Here is a 22116-nt window from a genome sequence, read left to right on the forward strand (position 1 = left end):
AACTCTTCCATAAAGGGTAAAAAGATTCAAATCACTCCACAATCCATCTCGGAAGTCTTTGAACTCGATGATCAACAAGGTAAAACTTCTTTTCCCAAAAACGAGTTAAAAACTGATTTCCTTGAAAGGGGGTATGCGGGACAAACAAAAAGGGATACCTTACAAAAAGGCTTCTTCCCTTCTGCACCTAGGTTTTTATTCCATACCGTTTGATGTGTGTTTCAAATAAAACAACTGCTTTTAACGAAATACCATTAAAGATCCAATACCTGGGTTTTGCTATTTTACATAATGAAAATTTTAACTATTCCCAGGAGATCTTTGATGACTTGGTAAAAAATGTTGATAGCAAATCATTTTTACTTTTTCCAAGGTTTCTAAGCTACTATTTTAAACAAAAATTCGGAAAGGAAAATGAAAATTTGCTCATCCAAGGTGTTTCTTTTAAAATAAATGGTTTAATACCTGAAACATTCACTAGAATGTTAACACCTACAAAAACACAAGCAGAGGTGCCTGAGCAGACTTTAGCAGCTACCACTGCTCCTCAGGCATCTGCTTCTGAGCTCACTGCTCCAGGTGATCATGGTAGCACACCCACTACTATGAAACCCACACCTGCCATTACCAAAAAGACCAAAAAGAAATTATCCAAAAAGCCCCCCAAACCCAAATCAAAGGCAACTCTGGAAGATGAGATCCCAGAGCCACTGCCAGTGATAGCACAAATGTCACCAACAACCACTGTTGCTACTTCCTCACAGCAGATGGTAGAAAGATCTCCACCCTTGCCTCAAACTCCTCCTGCATCTTCACAAAAAGATCAGGTTGTAAACATAGGGACATCAAATTATGATGCTCTGGAATCACTTGATTCCATCATCCACAGCCCACTTCCCGGGGCAAATTCTCTTTCCACCCCTATCCTCACCTCACAAATTCCACCATCAATAAAACCTTTGTTGGAAGCAGTTGATATTGCCCAGACACAAATCAGTTCTTCTCAATCACCTGTCCATGAGAATATACATCAACAAGTGACTGAGTCTGGTGTTTCTATCACTGTTAACACACCAACAACAAATGAGGAGGCTACACTGCTGGAATTATCTGAAATTCCAGTCAGTAGTTCAAGTGGAGCAGCAACTACAAATGTTGGATCAACAGATTTACATTTGGCCAGTTGTTTCATTAATCAGACTCCCTTGAAGGCAATTCATTCCATAGCACCTCTGATATCCACCAGTGAGTTTGTTATGACCACTGGTACCATCAAAAGGTTATCAAGTGTTGAAGGAAGAAGACCCCAGTACCAAGAACAAGGGGCATCAATAGATGATTTTTGGAATTCATTCCCTAAATAAAACATTGGTACAACCACTGCAGGTGGGAAATCAGATGATCCCATTAACTTGGGTGATGGTTTAAAATATCAAGAATTGACGGAGAGGGTAGACAGAATTGCCTCAACTGTTACAGACATCAAGACAATATTGCAACAGTTGTTAAATTCACAAATGTCCTCACCCACTGCTGCTCCAGCTCAAGCACATGCACAACCTGCACCTGCTGCAAATGAGTTATGGAACTTATTTCAACCACTGCTCCAACAACAAAGACAAATGGCTGATCAGCAACATGATATAAATGTTCAAAAGCTGAGAAACATGATGGAGTCAAGGTTTAAAGATACCCAAGCTGACATCAAGGATATAAAGGCCCACATTCTGAACACTTCTGGCATTGCTCCTCCCACTGTTCTCTTCATTGATAACCCCCCTCCAGATAATGCCAAAAGGGGGAGAAAATCAAGCAGTGGAAGAAGAAGGGAATTGAAGATGGCCTATATATTGAACCAGAAAAAGAAAATATGATTAAAAACATTCCTTTGCCAGATGGTAGTAAAAAGATTGATGCTACAACAAATGCACTTGCTGGAGCAAAAACAAGTGTAAAAAGGGATAGAGAGGCTAAGGATAAAGCCAGGTGGGAACAGGAGAAAAGAGCTTATATGGAGCTGAATGCATAGGGTACTTCTGAGCCAAAGGATGATTAAAATCCTAAGGATGAAAAGAAGAAGCCCACTAGACAAGTGAGGCAACCCAAATCCACACCATCCAGACCCACAAAGCATGTCTCTAAACCACCTCCCAAAGGCTCCAAGCATCAAACCTCTACCCAAATAGCTGTTGTAACTCCTGTTGTATCAACAACTGTTGGTACATCAGTGGTTTCAGCAGTTGTTAAAACTAAAACCATCATTTCAACACACACCACTTCAACACACACCACAACCACTGCTCTACCATCACCACCCACCAAATCACCACCTGTTGAAAAGCAGAAGACATCTACTGACACATCAGTAGCTGTAATGACAACAGAGGTTGAAACACCAGTTGTTTCAACAGCTGTTTGCCAGCCATCTACCACTGCCCTCACCATTTCTACAATCGCTATACAACCCATTGTCATATCACAATCAAAACCCCCTTCACCCAAAAGGCTTTACACAAGGAAAAGGAAATTTCAGGAGAATAATGATGATATACCAGCACCTATTCCTTTATCCTCCACACCTTACAATGTTATCAAACCACAACAATCCATTCCTCCAACTCTAGTCAAACCAAAAAACCTTGCTAATGTTGTATCCATTGCTGCAAGTTATCCACTGGAATTGGAAGCTGTAAAGGATGAGATGAGACAATTCTATACAGTGGATGATCCTTCAAAAAGAAGATTTCATTCTCTCATGGGCTTCAGGAATCCAGCAAATATGGATGAGTATCTAAAATTCAAAGCTAGGCAAGCTGATATAAGAGCTAGACTTGAATGTAAAGATCAAGGTGATAAAGCCATTTCTGAAAGAATGAAATTTTTACTCACTAAGGTCAAACAAATGGAAGATTATGCAAGAGACTTAAGCAAAGATATGTCAAATCTGCCACCTGGAGCTGTCCTACAAAAGGAAATGAGAAAGGATTATCTTGCACTTATCATGAAAGAAAAATTTTATCCAGCTAAAGAAGAACAATTCAGTGAATGGCCACTCATTGCACTAAAGCAAGAAATAAACAGAATCAGGAGGATCAAGAATGTTCCAGGTAAGAAAAGGACACCTCCAAATTGGAGCAAATACAAAAAGGCCATTGATGATCTTACCTTGGAGTACAAAATGAAGAAACAAGAGCTGGTGAATGCAAAGGTTGGAACTGCTAAAGCCATATCAAAATGGACAAAGCAATATACAGATGAGGCTTATGAAAGGCTAAGGAAAAGAAGGATGACAGATCCTAACATCCCAAAGAGGCCTGACTTCAAAAAGCCAAAACAGCAGATCAATACTTCTGAACCACTGTTCACATCAGCAGATATCTCAGTCATTGAGCTAAATCAAAGGAAGAAACAAGAGTAGATTGAAAAAGAAACTGCAGAAGATATAGCTGCAGCAAATGATATCATAAAAATGGCTTTCAAACAAATGTCTGCTGAAAATTCTGAACTAGCAAAAGCTTAGAATAGTACTCAACAAATTTTCACAAGGCCAAAATCTCCCAACTCATCAGTAAATAAACCTCTCCCAAGAAACCCATTGGGTTCAAAAAATACTAAAATGGATGTCTGATCAAAAGACCCATGTATTGACACTGATCAGATCCAATGGAGAAGTAAAGCACATATCAAGGGAACAAGCACAGGGCCTGGGTGTTGAAGATCTACAAGATCTCCTTGAGCTAATACTGTGTAGGGATGAGGATGATACAAGTTCTATGGATTTTGAACTGCAATTTAAAGGACAAGTTAGGGAACTACTGATGAGACAGTAAAGATCCAGAATAATGAAGGGTTTTGGCATTATCTATTTTAGGGGGGGGGGGGGAGATTGTTCGGATTGAACCCTATCAGAGGACCAGAAAATTAAACCCAAAACTAGTTCACAACAGTGGATTCATCATAAGCAGTAGTTTACACCAGGTTTTCCCCTTGAAAGTGTTTATAACATCGTATATCCTCTATCCACTGTCCGTATACAATAGCTGCTGTCCTTCAAACTGCTGATGAAGCCCTAAAGACTGTTAAAGATTAAACACTGATGGTTCAATCTACTGATGCTATCTAAGTACTGCTGTTGATTAAAGAACTGCCCACTCAAGGACTGATCAACTTTGAGGAAAGCACTGATAGTCAAACATCAGTGATTGGCATGCAATAATGGAAGGAGAAAGCAGTAGTTTAGTTTATCACTTGTATTGTATAGAATCAGTGGTTAAGTTAACAGTGTTTGTATAAGAACAGTGGTTAAAGGTTGTTAGGTTGTTAGATGTCACTTTCATGGTGACGTCAGCTTAGATGCTTCAGTGGTTTGTTTTGCCTATAAATGGAACAGTACCCTGTACTGTTACATTCGATTGACTGAGTGAGTTTATCTCCTCAAATCCTTTCATCTTGTGCAATCAACTAGTGAGCATCATGCTGAGGGGGAGCTTTAGAATGTAACATATCTTTAATCATTTCTGTATTGTAATCATTCGACTCAATGAGAAGCATATGTTTACAGAATACTGTTTTCCTTTTTGATTGTGTTTACAAAGTTTGTTTCTATTTCCGCTCCATAACTCTTATCAAATATACAAGTTTTAACAAACAAATACAATCATGAGAGACTCCGATCCTAACACGCTTCAACTTGTATTTGAATAATGAAGAAGATATTGACTTGATCGCACAATTTAATTGTAGAACTATATTTGGAAGTATATCACCAACTGCAATCTCGTAAATCAAGGAACCGAATCAAAGTTTGAAATTTTTTGAAAACTTTCCACCAATGAACTCCTAGAAATCAGCAAACACTTTGACTCTCATTTCCAAACGAATCAAAACACGAATATTTGAATTATTCTTCCAATATTCAAACTGTTCTTCGTGTTCTTCGAATCTGAAAAATATTTCTTATTCTTCGAATGATATCCAATGAACCGAGCCTTTCGAAAGACTTCTTAGGCTCTGGTACCAATTGTAACCCAAAACAATACAACCGGATATCAAAATCACAATCAAGAGTGCGGAATACTGATGAAAGTGATAAGAACAAGAACGAAATCGATTAAATAATAACCAAGGTGCACACGGTTTCTAGAGAACCGTTTGGTACACCCACAAGGAATCAAAAATAATGAGAAGAACAATAAACTGAACAGCCAAACTTCTAATAACCTAGGTTCACCCTATTTATAGTTACATAGGGTGACCTAGTTACAGACTGGGCCAGACCCACATGCACAAATAATTAACTAAATAAGCCCAAATCACTAATTTAGCCCAGATAGCTTATCCTAGCATTATCTAACCCACTATAAGGCTAAGCCCAATAGCCTATAATTGTGTTTGATGAAGATAAGCGTAAACCTACTCAATTATAGGGCCTTACACTATTCCTAAGAAATACCTGAGTAATCCCAAATCTTTAATCTTGAAATATCACTCAAACATTTTTTTTTCACACTTTCTATCCCATTTTTATTGTTCCCTTTTATGACTATGTCATCGACATACAACAAAAGAACAACAAATAATTCATTTTTAGACAAGACAAACAAGGACTGATCATACACAGTCTGAACAAACCCCATAGGGACTAATACAGTGGTTAGTTTTTTATTCCACTGCCTAGGGGCTTGTTTAAGATCAAACAAAGACTTAATCAACTTACACACTTTATTATTCTCTTTTGAAAAATAACCCTGTGGCAGAATCATAAATACATCTTCTGTTAATGTTCCATACAAAAAAGTATTATTTATATCCATTTGATATAAAGGCCAATTATTATTAACAGCAAGTTTCAAAACTATTCTAATGGTAACCATTTTACTACTGATGAAAACGTTTCACCGAAATCTATTCCTTCCCTTTGGTTAAAGCCTTTGGCCACCAACCTGGCCTTATACCTTTCTACTTCCCCATTAGCCTTATATTTTATCTTGTATACCCATTTACAGCCTATGGGCTTTCTACCCTTAGGAAGATCAACCAAAACCCATGTATTATTCCTGTAGTGAGCCTCCATTTCACTATTCATTGCCTCTACCCACCTTTCATCTTTTACAGCTTCATTATAAGTAGTAGGTTCAATGGTTTTATTCAAAGAGGCAACAAGACACGTATTATCACAAGACAAATTAGCATAGTTAACCACTTTCTCTATTCCATCTTTAACTTTACCCTCGACTACAAACTCATTAAACTTCCTAGGAATAGAAATATTCCTAGAAGACTTCCTGACATTTTGAACATGCCCTCAGATAGGTTGGTCTCATCAGTTGATCCTATAGTGTCCTCTACCCCGCCATTGTAACCCTGTTCACTACTACTCACAAGTACCTCTGTATGTTGATCCCTATCAACAACAGTAGGATCGTTTGCTGACCCGAACGAGTCGTTCAGAGGTTGTCTCTTGCGTTTCAGATGCGGAATAATAAGAAATGCAAGTAGATATAGCTTGTTCTTCCTTCTAACTGCTTGTTTTATTGATTTGAAGCGCTTTACAGCTCAATCTTCACACCGGCAGAGCTTCGGCGTGGAATCCGACTCTCTATCTCTGAGGATCGCTTAAACTACCCTATATATAGGCATTTGGGTCCGCTTATGTGTCACATGACCATAAGAGCGGACCAGCTTAGTCCACATAAGCGGACCGACATGCACCTATGAGCGAACCAATATCCTAATGACCATATAAGCGAACCTAGCTCATAAAACCTATACAGACACCTGTTTTCTCGTAACACGTGCCCTATGCTATACAATACGATGTAAGACCTGATCCTAGACACCTAGACGAAATCAACAGATGTAGTGCACTAATAGACTCCCCCTCAGATGTTGATGGAGTCGCCACTACACCCTGACAACAAAACTGTGTCTTCACATCTTCAGTCTAGATCAGTCTCTGGGCTTTATCTTCTTTCAATCTTCAGACTCCCCCTCTCGATTTACTTTACTGGCATTCTTTTGTTCTTCAGTAACATCTTCTGGATCGTTGTCTGGCTTTAAAACACTCTAATTCTCTTGATCAGATCTCTTGATTCCTTAAGTTCATCAGCATCAACGATAGACGTGATCTTTTAAAAATCAAAATCTGACTCTACTCATTCTTTCAGAATTGATTTCCAGGATCGAAACTTGGCTCTCTTCCATCAGAGATCTTCAGGAATCGAAACCAGGCTACCTGCACAATCTCAACCCCGAAATAAATTTCTTCTCACAAATGTTTCAAATAACTCTGCACCAACATTTGACTCTCATTTTTTCTAAACGAGCATATAATTGCAACAACTCAGACTCTCTCTCAAATATCTATGATGAACCACTTGAAGAAAGTTAGATTTAACGAAAAACAGTTAGATTTACACAAACACTCCCCCTCAAATGTTGCTCATCATGTTTAGCACTCGGAATTTTGAAAATCAGTTTTCCAACATCAGTTGTCGAAAATTTTTTTAACTTTTTCAAAATTTAGCTAAAACACACTGAAAATCTTTTTGGATTTTCTGAGAGATATTACCTGACACTACTAGTAAACAAAAACATACAGAAATGTAATATTTACAAGCAATATTTTTTGTGAGTTTGTGCAAGAGGATCATATCAGATTCTGAGACAAATCACCAACACCGTTAAGCTAGATTTCATTTTAAGCTTTAAACAATTTACCTAGATTGTCAGTATGTTTGTCCACTTAAATTCTCACACAGATTTCAATCGATTCGAGATAAGATATTAATGTTTTAGAGACTTAAACTTAATTGTGTATCACTCCACTTGAATATACTCCCGTATCCAGATCCCAAATATTCAGTCTTACAAGTGAGTATACCACAGCTGATATCTGTAAAGGGGTTAGGTGCGAAACCGTGAGAGCTCAGGTCAGAACTTCCGTTCAGCAGAGAGATGACGACTCGACTTTTGGTGGGTCCCCTTTAGAGGATCTTTTTTATAACAGCAAGGACTACCAATTTTATTGTTTAATCAGATTGCTGAGGGCAGCGCTTTTTCAAGCATTTGCAGAAAGTATTATCCGGGGACTAGGTCAGAACTTCCATTCAGCAGAAGTCCTGGGATAATACCCCAGATATCACTGAGTATAAAGACCTAGTATCTCAGAATATGGGACCTTTCAAACAAGATTTCGGGGGTTACCCATATATCCAAGAATAGTTACCCACGAATCAAGCAAGTTTGAGTTAGGTTTATATCTCGTTTCAACTTACTAAATGTGTGAAAATCTACTGACACATCCGCAGTAAGATTGTTTATCACATTTTAACTTTTCATTTCTTTAGCGTGCCGTGATAGTCCACTGATGTACTATCATTTCCTCTTTTTCGCAACAAAACTCATTTTTAAATTTTATCATGTTTTTGGCTTTTTCAAATATTCAAATGTTTTTGGATTTTCAGAAATTTCCCTACTCCCCCTAAAATGCAAACACATTTCAAAGAAAATTTGAAAACTTCTAGACTCTTGACCCACTTGAAAACATAAAAAACAACACAAACTGTACAGAAACTTGACAACTGACACTGAATCACCTCAAATCGCCATTCACTAGGCATAAACAATCAGAACTCCCCCTATCACAAACCATTTTCTCATTTAGATTTCAAAACACTTAAGTTTGTTTTAATCGAAATGACTTTTCCGGAAAATGAGTTTGTGTTGATAAAAACCACTTGTAGGTCTATCATTTTTTAAAAAACGGGGATGTGGTTCATCATCTTGTCTATCTTTTGCCATGAATAGTAAATCAAGTACAATTTAATGTCCCTGATTTACCATTTGCATTTTAGAACCTTCTGTACCACTTGTAAAAATACAAACATCTCAAAACATAACCACAAATACCACTTGTAAGAACAAGATTACCACTTGTAGGAATGTTACGTCTACATCACCATTTTACCAATCAGGATGCCGATTCCTGCTTCGCATTTACCAACCTGGAAGCTCCGGCGTAGTCCTTCACCTGCAAAATCCAAAACACTATTCAAATTCTTTGAAACAAACTATTCAAACATTAGAAAGATGCCGATTCCTGATCCACGATATAAACTTGGGATCTCCGGCGTAGTCCTGAGACTATCATGGAAAGCAAACTTCCATCCAAGTCTTTTCAGACTTGATGGCCTTCAGCTCTTGAGCAGTAGGGTTGTATGTTGCCTTTTTAGTTGCGTGAAAATCTTTTACCCCTTTAGCTCTTGCACTCAACATTTTCCCAAAAATCTTTTTAACATTCCCGTTGAATGTTTTCTCGACATCAAAATCATTCTTTTCTTTGTAGAACTGATTCGAAATCTCAGTTTTTCCAACTTTCTTTTTCACTTCCTCAAACTTCAATGACGGAAACTCTTCATCATTCACTGAAATTTTCTCCTCAACCTGTGGCTCTTCTGGCTTTGTGGAACCAGATTCATCGCCGACATTCACTTCACCTTTCTTCGCAACCCACACCTGGTTGTCTTTTCCTTTCTTTTTGTAAAAATTCTTTTCCGAACACTCACCAACCTCAAACTTTGAATTTTCAAAAATTTTAGGTCTATTGGTTGGTGTGTCAACATCAACAACTTTCTCTTTCATTTTCTGAGAAACTCACTGTTTTGATTTGTCACTATTAGAACAATTCCATGCAATGTGACCAGCTTCATTGCATCTATAACAAGTTCTAGTCTCTCTTTGATAACATATATCAGCTCCATTCATCTTTCTCTCAGCAAGAAACTCTTTATTAGACTGTTTCCAGAACGGTTTCTGCTGTTCCTCCTCAGCACTTCCACCTGACACAAATTCAAATTTTGTTTTAGAATTTTTCATATTTTTATCATTTTCTGGTGGAACAAAACCAAGGCCTTTCTTTTTGTAGCTACGATTCTGGTTAGGTTTCTTTTGAACACCAGAACCAGGATTGTTGCCCTTTTTCTTATTTAAACGTTGCTGAACTCTAGAAGTGTATTTTTTAGATTTTTCAAAACCTTTCAAAACTTTTAATTCAGGAATATTAACTTCTACTAGTTTGAAAGTTTTGTTTATTAGTTCCGTTTTAATACTCATTATTGGGAACTCTTTATTGTAATATAATTTGTCCGAACCATTCAAAGTATACACAACTTCGAATGTTTCATCATTCAAATCTGCCTTTGACAATAAAAATTCTTTACTATAAGACCGTTTATCTGACGAATTTGAACTGTTGACTGACGACTTTGACTTTCTAGACCTAGATTTTGACTCAGACTCCTCATCAGTATCCAACACCTGATCGACCACCTTTTTGATTAATTCAGACTCATGATCAGTATCGGACGAGGTATACGTGACATCTATGTTATCTGGTAAAACGTCAGTTGTGTCGGTTTTAAGCTTTATATTGACTGCTTTTTCCAATTGCTCCTCATTTGGTCTCCTAGGTGAATAACCATCCCAAATCGGAGGCGGACATTTGTTGTAACTAACAGTCGATTTCTTACCACAGTCTTTCTTGTCTTTTAGCTTTTCATCTTTGAAAACTTCCATACCTGCAACAGTTGGGTAAATACGATCAATGAGATAATCAGAACTAGAATAACTTTGCAATAAGCGTCTAATTCTCTCATTCTCTATCTTTTCCGTCTCCAACTCTTGCTTCCACATAGCACTCTCTTCGATGTAGAAGTTTATTGCTTTTTGTTTTGTCATTAAAACTGCATTCAACATCGTCAGTGCTTGTTCTCTCTCTGAGTTAGTCTTTTGGAGACCAGTTACTGTTTTATTCAAAACATCGTAAGATTCTTTCACATAGTTGAGGTTGAACAGTAACTGCTCCTTTTTCTTCTCATACTCAGCTATGATGTCGTCTTTAGCTGCACAATTCTTGCAAGCTTCCAAGCACTTCTCACATGGCTTAACAACTTCAACAATCTTCTCAACTTCGATTGTTTTAACAACTTCAACCACTTTTTCAACTTCGATCACCTTTTCTTCTTCTTTTTCAACCTCGGTAATCTTCTCAGCACCAATCTCAGCGTTCTGAATATCACCTTCAGATTCAGCTTGTTGTTCTTTAGCAGCTCGTTTTTCCTTCAGTTTCTCCATTCTTTCTACAAAATAGAAATGAAAACTTTCAGGAGATAGATGAGTTTTTGCAATATTTATATGTTTTTCTTCCTCATCATCACTGTTGCTGTGATCAGGTGATTGATCAAACTTTACAGACTTATCAGAATCACCATCTGATACATCGGAATCAGACGGTGTTTTATCAAAAACAACTTCTTTTTCTTGAACATTTTCATTTTGTACACTTTTATCAAATTTCTGTAAATCTTCATTTGAACCATGTAAACTTTCGTCTGAACTTTCTGAAACTTCCTCAGAATGTGTTCTGAAAGTTTATCAGTACTATTTGAACTTTCATCAGATGACACAGACTTTTCATCTTCACTTTTCACAGTCTCTCCAATAGATTTCATCCAAGAAGCGAACAAATCTGGCTCTCGGACGATCTTGGCAATGAAAGCTTTAAACTCTCCCTTCTTATCTACAAACATATCCCAACTGAAACCTTCTGGTAGTTTCTCATCATCTTGATCGATAATGTGTGCTGCTGTGGCTTCAGATGATATGTAATTACTCCAGCTGAAATCTACCAAACATGCTCTTTTCGGATCTTCAATCTTTCTTCCGTGAGCTGTCTGCGGTTCATGGGATTGACCAACTTGCTGATAGATAGCTTTGCGATAGTAATCATCTTTCCCGAATGGATTCTGTGTTCCGCTAGCTTCTCTTCCCTTGCACTCCCGCTTGAAATGTCCTTTCTCCCTGCATCGAAAACAAGTAACTTTAGATTTATCAAAACCTAAAGTAGAAACATGTGCATCAAGAAAGTCATTTCTCCCAGTAATGGTTTTGAATTTCTCAGCTCGTCGAAGAACACTAGCAAGACACCATTTAATATCCATGAGTTCCATTTCTTCGGCGTCTATTTGATCGTAATCCTCTTTGGTAAGCATAGGATTTCCGATCCGACCAGCAACAAGACCCTCATAGGATAACAGAACTGAACCCAGAAGTGCCATGTGGTCTTTAGCAGTGTCTTCAGAGAAGCCTTGGCCTTCTTGAAGATTAAGAGCTATGTTACATTGAATTATGTATCCATTTCCGGTTTTTGTACTCTGAGACTGAAAACTCGTGTTAGTCTCTTTCGGATTCACACTCGGAAACGATGAAAACCCGCTGTTACTCTTGTTCGAACCCTGATCAGCCTTTTCAGATGAATCACCAGCACTGAACGCAGTTTGTATCTTCGGACTTCTATCAGATTCAGTAACTGGAACACTACCCCGGTAGTACATCTTCACGTCCTGTTGACCACTCGGACTATTCATCCTAGCAATCTTCTGCTGCTCAAGATCCTGACTCTCAATTTTCTCAATGAACTGTGAAATTGTCAGCCCGTCATACACACCAGTATTTTTTAAAACCATCAAATACGTTCCCCACTCTTTCTGAGGTAACGCGTCAGCCAATTTATCCACCCATTCCTCACGACCTTTTTCAACTCCCAACATTGATAACGATCGCACCAAGTGACAGTATCTCTCGATAAGCTTTTTAGTATCCTCTCCCGGCAAACTACTAAACAAATCGAACTCTTTTTTTAACAATGCTTTCTTGCTTTTGATCATATTTTCACTTCCCTCAAATTTAACCTTAAGAGCATCCCATATCGACTTAGCAGTTTTGTCGTGCTGTAATAAGATGAATATATCTTCCTTTATAGCCTGCTGCAACAAACTAATCATCATTTTTTCGGCTCTATACATCGCTCGTTCTTGATCAGTGAACTCGGATATCTCTTTAATAACTTGCAAATCTGTTCGAGGCAAAGTGTACTTCTTCAATATGCACTCCCACCATCTGAGATGGTTTGCTTGAACCCAGTTTTCAAAACGATCCTTCCACCCATAATACTCCTCAATGCTCATCAATCTAGGGGTCTTTTGAGTCGTTCCCGTCTCATTTTCTAAATTCATTGCTTGAGCAATTGCGGCTGGAGTAGTCGATGTAGCAAAAGCGTTGTAAAACTCGGAATACATGTTGACTCGGCACGTTTTCCAAAGCAAGTGACAGAAAAGCGAACTGACAGATAAGCGAACCAGATGTTCACAAGAGCGAACCGTACTTTGGAGCGAACCTAATTTGGTCACAAAAGCGAACTGATCATGTACTTTGGAGCGAACCCAAAAGAGTTCCTTGGAGCGAACCAGTGTTGACAGATAAGCGGACCGAGATGATCAAATAAGCGATCCTGATATGTACTCTTGAGCGAACCAGAAATGAAATTTAGAGCGGACCAAGCTACTAATTTCGAGCGAACCAGAAGAAAATCGGTACGAATGAGCGAACCATCTTACTAAACTGGATCTAAGAGCGATCCTTGATGACGTCAGTACGAGCGAACCACACGACGAACACGATTTGACCCACTAAAACTTCGAATTTTGACACGAAACATTCCAGGGTTTGTCGTTATACAGATGTGCACAATCCTTGAAATTTTGAGACAATTCCGACCGTTAAAACTTTCTGAACGAAGAAAAGAAGGTGTAGAAGTGAGAAGAAATGATGAAAACCGGCTATATTCTGTAGAAAACCTCCTCCCAAGCTCTAATACCACTTGTAGGATCGTTTGCTGACCCGAACGAGTCGTTCAGAGGTTGTCTCTTGCGTTTCAGATGCGGAATAATAAGAAATGCAAGTAGATATAGCTTGTTCTTCCTTCTAACTGCTTGTTTTATTGATTTGAAACGTTTTACAGCTCAATCTTCACACCGGCAGAGCTTCGGCGTGGAATCCGACTCTCTATCTCTGAGGATCGCTCAAACTACCCTATATATAGGCATTTGGGTCCGCTTATGTGTCACATGACCATAAGAGCGGACCAGCTTAGTCCACATAAGCGGACCGGCATGCACCTATGAGCGAACCAATATCCTAATGACCATATAAGCGAACCTAGCTCATAAAACCTATACAGACTCCTGTTTTCTCGTAACACGTGCCCTATGCTATACAATACGATGTAAGACCTGATTCTAGACACCTAGACGAAATCAACAGATGTAGTGCACTAACAACAACAGATAAAGAGGCAGATTCAGAGGGTAACAATGGCTGCAGATCATCACTATAAGGATCATGAGCACCATTTGTACCCTCTTCATCATTGGGTATGTCAGGAATTTCAGGTGAATATGTTTAAAAAAAATTAACATGATTTAAACTGTCATCACAATTACTTTCTTGATTAACAAATGATTTAGACTTAAAAGGATAAACATTTTCATTAAATTTCACATCTCTTGAAAAAAAATATTTTTTTTTAGAATCTAAACTCCACAACTTATATCCTTTCTTAACATTTGAATACCCAAGAAACACACATTTATCAGCATGATATGCAAGCTTATCAGTTTCTAATAATATGGTACTAAAACATAAACATCCAAAATTCCTTAAATGTGACAAAGAGGGTTTAAACTCAAACATCATTTCATAAGGACTCCTACCATTCAACACATAAGATGGTAACCTGTTAATTAGATATACAGCAGTTAGAATACAGTCTGACCAAAATCTCAGTGGCAGTTCACCCTGAAACATAAGGGCCGTAGCTGTGTTTAAAAGATGCCTATGTTTCCTTTCTACCACACCAATTCTGTTGTGGTGTATAGGAACAAGAGATCTGTGTATTATTCCCTTAGACTTACAAAAGATATTTATTTATTCACAAATTCCGTCCCATTATCACTCCTAAATACCTTGATTTGTTTTTTAAACTGAGTTAACATAACTTCATAGAAAGCTTTTAAATTCTCAAAAACCTTAGTTTTATTTGTTAAAAAATAGCACCACACTGTTCTTGAATAATCATCTACTATTGTTAGAAAATATTTGAAACCATCATAACTTGTTACTTTGTATGGACCCCAAATGTCCAAATGTATTAGTCTCCAACAGACTTTGTCTTATGTTCACTAAGAGGAAATGGGACCTTAACTTGTTTAGCCTTGTGACAAACTTCACAAGGTCCACGATCACTAGAAGATATTTAAACTTTGTTTTAACACAACTAAGACATGATCTGAAGGGTTTCCTAACCTACTATGCCAAGTGCTTGAGTTAACAAAACTATTAAAACAAGTACTAACAAAATTACCATTACTGCCTATAAAGTACAATCCACTATCATGACTACCATTCACCAAGACTTTCTTTGACCTGGAATCCTATAGTATACAACTATTCTCATTAAACAATACAGTTATATGGTTATCCCTAGCCAGTTTATAAACAGACATCAGATTCACACAATAATCAGGAACATTGGAAACATCTTTTAAAACAATGTCATTAGTCAATTTTCAATCACCAATTTTCATGACCTTTACACTTGTTCCATTTGGATGACCAACTTTAATATCATACTCAGATACATCAATAACATTTATCATGTTTTTGTCTACTTTAACCATATGTTGACTCGCACCAGAATCTACAATCCAACCATAACTATTTACTAAAACTAGTCATTTACCCGCGCGATGCGGCGGGAAACATATCATTTAGGTTGGTAAGTTTAGGGCTATGTATGGGGCGGTTTGGTTTAGGGCTATGTACGAGGTGGTTCGGTTTTGAGTAATTCTAAGGGTGTGCATGAGAATGTTCGGTTCAGTTAGGTCATAACTAAAATCTAAATTTTCGGTTGAGGTACTTCAAAACCGGTCATTGGAATTTAAAGAGTTTTAAAAGAATATAAATACCAGATTTTTTAATTTTAAAAAAACATATTAAATATTTACCCTTTGGCCAGCTTCTGAATTTCAAGCTGCACCATCTCATGATAATGTTTTTTTATAATTTTTCTTAGCTTTGTAGGAGGGAGATGGGTGCCTCCCTTCATATGGCATACAAGACAGTTTATTGGCGGGAGTCCGCCATATTTAACATACAATGTTTTTTATACGTTAAATATGGCGGACTGCCACCAATTATGACACCAGGTATTGTTGTTGGGCCGTGAGTGTCCAAGGCCATACCGAGGTTTAACAACCAATCTTAATGTAGAAAGAAAACTTTGACTTGTAAGCTACAAAAATCTGAACATGCACTTTTTTCTAAAATGAAATCAAGATTTCATTTTAAAATTTATTAAGCATTAAAGGCATTCTGAACATGTTATAACAACTAATATGATATGAGAATCATAAATCAACACAAACAGGATACTTGACTCACAATCAAAGCCAAATTTTGATTTTTCTATATTTGACTTTCATTTTGTTAGGATTTCATACAGGCCCAAATTACCAAATCCAACAGCAAATAACATCAGCAAACAAGTAGACATATATAATATGTTGGAAAGATTAAAACTTGCAGATTCGTTGTTAGCGACTGAAACCCTTGACATCCGACCCTCGCTATCTACCATCTTAACCAGTACCATATGTCCCAGAGCCTAATTCTCTTATTCTTCAAGTTGGCATTTTTTATTATCTGCATACACCATTAAAAACATGTTTAGGATGGCATCTAAAAAAGAGGATTACAAAAAGTATGTGGAAGATTGGAAATAACTTATATGAATGTCTGTTTTGGATCTTTTGCTATCTTAAGTCCCAGATACGCATGTACATAAGAAATACAATGTCTGTTGATGAAGTCCGCAACCCACTACATTCGGAGTGTATAACTCTTGAGGGGTCCTTTCCACAAATCCACCCTAGAAACCATGACTTTTTATTAAACGTGACAGTTTGGACTGACTAAACAGGTCAAAAGTCGCTCAAAGAGAATTTAATACATAAACTTTCTAAATCATTTTATATAAAAAATTAATTCATGTTTGACACACCAGTTATTGAAAAAGAACTCAAAGTGATTCTGGTCACCCCGACCAACGCGTACAAAGATTGGTCTTTCTTATTGGAACCCGTTTTGACCTATTACAAGCCCACCCACTTAGCCATCTCGAATTTGTATTAATAAAATTCTAAAGATAGTATTTTGTTACATTTATGTGGGAAAGACTTGTTTATCAAATAATCAAGGAGATGTACCTCAACATCAGCATTATTTTGATCCCTCCAGATATTTTCACATAACCGGGGTCTATACTGAAACCAAACAAATCATCAGAGGATATAATTAAGGGAGGCAAAATGGGCCAGACGGCTAGTTGGGTTTGACTCAGAGCAGACTGTGTCCAAATTACTAACAAACCTATACAATTAGCTCAAGAAGCTTGTTGCGAAAAGCTCTGATGGTAAGTGGTGTTATTGTAGCCTAAGCAACTGCAATCCCTGCCTAAAAGACACACATTATTATAACCCTATATCAACCTAATCAAAAGGAAAAAAAATTAAATCACAATTAGAGTTAGGATCCACACCACTACCAGAGGTATGTAAGAAGCACATTTAAATATGAGCTGCTAAGTGAATATGGAACTGCCATTAGTTTGGTGGAAATAAGATACTTTAACCCTTCTACTGCACACTCCATAAAACCAACAAAGACAAGTTAATGAACTTATCACTTGTTGAATTCTTATTATTTTAGCATTAGTGGTTAACAATTGACCTTTCTAGAAGTTGCATGTCAATAATCAGCATGTTTTCTCTGTGTCTGTGTGTGTGTGTGGGGGGGGGGGGGTTCTGACTTACAAGTTCGAAGGTGCTATATTGCCCGAGCGTGTTGCTTCCAAGCTCTGCGAAATTGACTTTCTGGTCAAACACATGAAAGAACTGATAGATTAAAAGCAAAACACATGCAAGATCTGATACGTTAAATGATTTTCACCATATGTGTACGACCCATGATAAAATGTAGTGTCTTTTCAAGTTTTTTCTATTTGTTCATGCTTCCTACTCTAGCATTTTGACTTTTTAGATCAGAGTCGAACATATCGCTTTTTATCAGAGCCCTATTCTCTTGAAATTTTACCAACGGAAATGGTTATCTCCATTGCATATGTTACAAAATTCGTTCTAGTTATCAAATTTTCTTAAAGTATTCAAATAACTGACCATATGAGGAAGTTGAAATCTAGTATGTTTGACCTAAAAGTCAAAGCTGCATCCTAATTGTGTTTCATGTACACGAAAATTTTTCTTTTCTACTTACCAAATGATATGAATGCTTATTGGTACGATTTTCTCTGCAACCACTATGACTAAGAGGCTTCACCGATGCAGATGGGCTCCACGGTCTTGTGTACCAAACCCTGGGCTTGCTTGGTTTGCTAAACTCCATAGCAGCAACTGCAACAACATAACTAATGAGATTAAAACTGCATTCATGTTCATGCAAGGACTTTTTGGGGAATTATTTGTATAAGCTTACTTATATGTTCTCTTTTTCGCCAACATCTGAGCCACACCTACCACCACAGCCACCTACCACACCAAACACCAATAATGAATTAATTCGAAAAGGAAAACAAAAGGAGAGGAAAAGTGGGAGCTATGAGAGTCGTGTATCCTTTAAAACTTGCATTACAACTTATTACCCAAATTGCACAAATCATTAGTTTTATTATTTATGTCACACCTTCAAGATCTGTGTGTCATTAAAAAGAGATAAATCTACAAGTTAAACTTTATTCTCATACCAAAAGTACTTATCAGCATTAAATGAAAAGACAATGAGTTTGGCCATTATTTCGGTGATTATCGACGATTTATTCTTCGGAAAAGACATATTTGACTATTGGATCATAAATATCAATTATTTGACCAAAAACGTCAATTTATTTCTACCTTCAGAAAAAATTACTGTCTGGTGTTTGCTGCATATAGAAGCCCAAAACCAGAGCTTAATCCACACAATTAGGGTTCTTATTACATAAATTAAAAAAAAAAACTATATCAGATTAGTGTTCGAACTTCAAATGTTTCTTCACAGATAGAAATTTAATCAACACTTGAACAACATTAAGAAACAAAACTGATTCAAAAAAGCATTTATCTACAGATCTAAAACATCAAAAACCACATCTTAAACATAAAAAAAAACTAATAAAATTGCAGATCTAGTAACAAATTATAATAAAACAAACAAAAAACATTCTCACAGTGCAGATCTTAAGCTATAATCTCCAGACAAAACACTGCACCATTTCCCCTTCTCTTTTCCTCCTGAGATTTCCAATAAATCGACTTTCACAAAATGATAAGTTAAACATAAAAATATAAAAGCATGTTAAACTCATGACTCGGAAGAAAAAAAAAGTCAAAAAATGAACTTGCTAAACTCATGACTCGGAAAAAAAGTCAAAAGATGAGCTTGTTAAACTCATGACTCGGAAGATTCATATCAGATCTGAGGTTGTTAAAAATTTATAAAAGCCATTTAGATTCCAAATAAGATATGAACTGAAATGTTCAGTCATTAATATATAAGTAAAGCAAAAACTACAAGTCAATTATTGTTGTTCCCTGTGTATCCACAAAAAAAACTAAAAATATAAAAAAGTAAGGATTTAACTGATGAACATATCACAAATTCACAAATTACCCTTTTCAGCACTTCATTAAGCCCATTTTAACTATTAAACTTAAAAGGAAAGGAAACCTCCTAATTTTTTGAAACCTCAGCCAAGCCCCTGTATGAAACCTCACCCAAACCCCTTAATCTGAGCGGCACCGACCACTGCTGAACTTTTCTAGGGGCGAACTGGTGCCACCCCTGGCTTTTCAAAGGAGCTGAGCATCGTGAGACACATAGGTAGCTCTGATGCGTAAGAGTTCTTCATCAGCAGATGTCGAACTGGAGCCAAGAACCACTTTTGTACTGGCTTCACAGGGGATTGAATCCCATTTAGATTAGTTGTCGAAGTTTTCAAGCCTCAATCTTTCTCCCTCGATCTTTTTCCCATCGATTGTACTGGCTTGTGTGTGCAAAGGGGAGGGGATCGGCTATTTTTAGGGTTTCGAGAGAATGAAGGAGAAGGAAGGGGAAGAGAGAAACAAAAGTGCTTTTCAAAGAGAGAGAGAGAGAGACACACACGTGATTTAAATGAATAAAATTTGAAATTTGAATGAAATTTTTTGAACAGCTCGAATTTTGCCCGCCCAAACACATTTCAACACTTGTGCTTTAGTTGGTTGTATAAGATGCTTTAAAGACTTGTAAAGTGGCAAATGACCATTCTTGTCCTTCAAATATGCTTATTAAAGTAGTATAGATTAACTGAAACAACTAACAAAGTTAGTGATGTTAAAGCACTCACCTCCCATACTAGGATTCCCTGACTCAAATCCACCTTTTCACCAATTAAATTCAACAACTTATTGATCTGCTCAACTGTAAAAGGAAAAGCAGAACTACCAGCAGACACAGAAGAACCAACAGTAGCATTTGACTTACTATTGTTATTAAAACTATTTTTACCAGACTGATTATTAACTATTTTCTTAAAACCAGGTGGATATCCAACAATTTTAAAACATCTAGCAACTGTATGTCCCAACATATTACAATGACTGCACTTTAAATTTGGGTTTGGAGCTCTTGACAATATCTTTTTTTTTTTGGTCAAAAACTTTAATTTGTTTTAGACAAACAGTACATTCTGCCTCTTAGTTCCACCACTAGAGAGTCTGTGAGATTCTTCTCTGGAAACCACAGAGAAAGCAGTTTTAACCGAAGGAAAAGTCTCTCTGGTTAACAAGTTAGTTCTTACAGGCTGATAACATCATCCAGGCCCATAAGAAATTGCATTAATTTTATTAGAGTAGAAAAATCATTATAATATTTCGCTGCTTTACAAAAGCAAGTTGGCAGTTTAAGCATAGCGTCAAACTGTTTCCACGTAGTAGTTAATCTATTATACTAATCGGCAACCAAACTTCCATTTTGTGAAATATTGTTTATTTTTTTAAAAGGATCATACAACAAACCAGTCTACTTTATCATAGGTTTCCTTAAGATCATCCCACACCTCTGAAGCAAACTGTGAAAACCCTTGACCTAAAAACAGTTCTTCAGAAACAGAATTTAACAACCATGTCAAAACTACAGAGTTACATCTATCCCACTGACTGGCTAGAACATGATCATCAGTGGACCTAACTCACTTTCCATCTATAAATATTTATTTTTTGCCTCTAGTGCAAGTTTCATTGCACTAGACCAAACAGAATAGTTCTCAGTCCCCTTCAACTTTATATTAATTATGGTTAAGCTATTGGAATCACTAGGGTGCAAGTATAATGGATCCCAATGTCCAATTTTCTAATCAGAGTCTGAGAAGTACTAGGTTCAACCATAACAGACCCAAGAAAGAACAATACACAAAAGACAATAGACAAAGAATCAACAACAAATATAACAGACAACAACAAACAACAACGAAAAAAATCCTAAAGCAAAGCTGTGTTAGAGGCCAGATTCCAGGTTCCTCACTCTATGGTGCCTTGACAAGCATAACACAGCAGCTATACTAACCAACAACAAACTACCACAAGAGAGTGCAAACAACAGAATACTCACAATAGTAACAAATATAACAATATAACAAAATGCAACACAAAAGATCAAACAAGACTCGATCAAGGCTGGTCCGACTAGCCCAGTAATAGGTATGCCTAGACACAATAATGTAGTGAAAAAAATAAAAAAACAAACAAAATAATAACAAGATAAGGGAAGAGAAATTATCACAAACAACGTTTAACTCCCTCCAAGCAGACCTGAATTTGTAACCTTCTAGGTTTACAAAATTACAGATCAGAAAACTGGCAACCTCCTTGATATTAGCAACCTTCTGGTCAGTTTGCTCTGCGACCTTCTAGGGGTTCAGATACTGACACGGTATACACAAACACCAAAAGATAAGAGATCTTCTTCAGTATCACAAAACCCTTCCTTGGGATTCAATCGAACCAGATATACACCAGCACGCCTTCCAAGGCCAAGATCCACATAGCTCTTCGAGAGTAGAAAAACAAATACCCAAAATATAAACGATCAGAACCAAGAAAAATACAACGGAAGACTCAAAACCCAGAA

General features: G+C 37.0%; 1 protein-coding gene across 36 annotated transcripts; it reads right to left on the reverse strand.

The window, feature by feature from the left end:
- Positions 1-16317: 16317 nt before the first annotated feature.
- LOC110927383 lies at positions 16318-20101 on the reverse strand. 36 transcript variants are annotated; one of them, XR_004879104.1, is made up of 8 exons: positions 19178-20100; positions 18448-18500; positions 18229-18365; positions 17769-17828; positions 17501-17594; positions 17326-17409; positions 17163-17214; positions 16343-16825 (listed from the first exon to the last, which is right to left on the reverse strand). XR_004879104.1 is itself a non-coding variant. In XM_035982898.1 (6 exons), exons 3-6 carry the CDS (start codon positions 18355-18357, stop codon positions 16528-16530), a joined length of 318 nt encoding a protein of 105 aa, XP_035838791.1. In that variant the 5' UTR covers positions 18358-18365; positions 18448-18500; positions 19178-20099; the 3' UTR covers positions 16318-16527. The 36 variants fall into 36 exon arrangements, 6 of the variants coding, with proteins under 6 accessions (XP_035838791.1, XP_022026758.1, XP_035838790.1 ...); XR_004879097.1 differs by having other exon boundaries at positions 17163-17219; XR_004879103.1 differs by having other exon boundaries at positions 17495-17594.
- Positions 20102-22116: the final 2015 nt, after the last annotated feature.

This window comes from Helianthus annuus, chromosome 14 (genome assembly GCF_002127325.2).
Source record: "Helianthus annuus cultivar XRQ/B chromosome 14, HanXRQr2.0-SUNRISE, whole genome shotgun sequence".
NCBI classification, from domain to species: domain Eukaryota; kingdom Viridiplantae; phylum Streptophyta; class Magnoliopsida; order Asterales; family Asteraceae; genus Helianthus; species Helianthus annuus.

What these genes read in the sequence shown, in the direction of transcription:
- LOC110927383 (XM_022171066.2), bottom strand. Translation starts at nt 18,357, where the DNA reads ATGGAGTTTAGCAAACCAAGCAAGCCCAGGGTTTGGTACACAAGACCG. An exon ending in ATAAGCATTCATATCATTTG is followed by an intron (nt 17,829 to 18,228) that starts GTAAGTAGAAAA and finishes GTGTTTGACCAG; the next exon opens with AAAGTCAATTTCGCAGAGCT. An exon ending in AAAATAATGCTGATGTTGAG is followed by an intron (nt 16,826 to 17,162) that starts GTACATCTCCTT and finishes CATGGTTTCTAG; the next exon opens with GGTGGATTTGTGGAAAGGAC.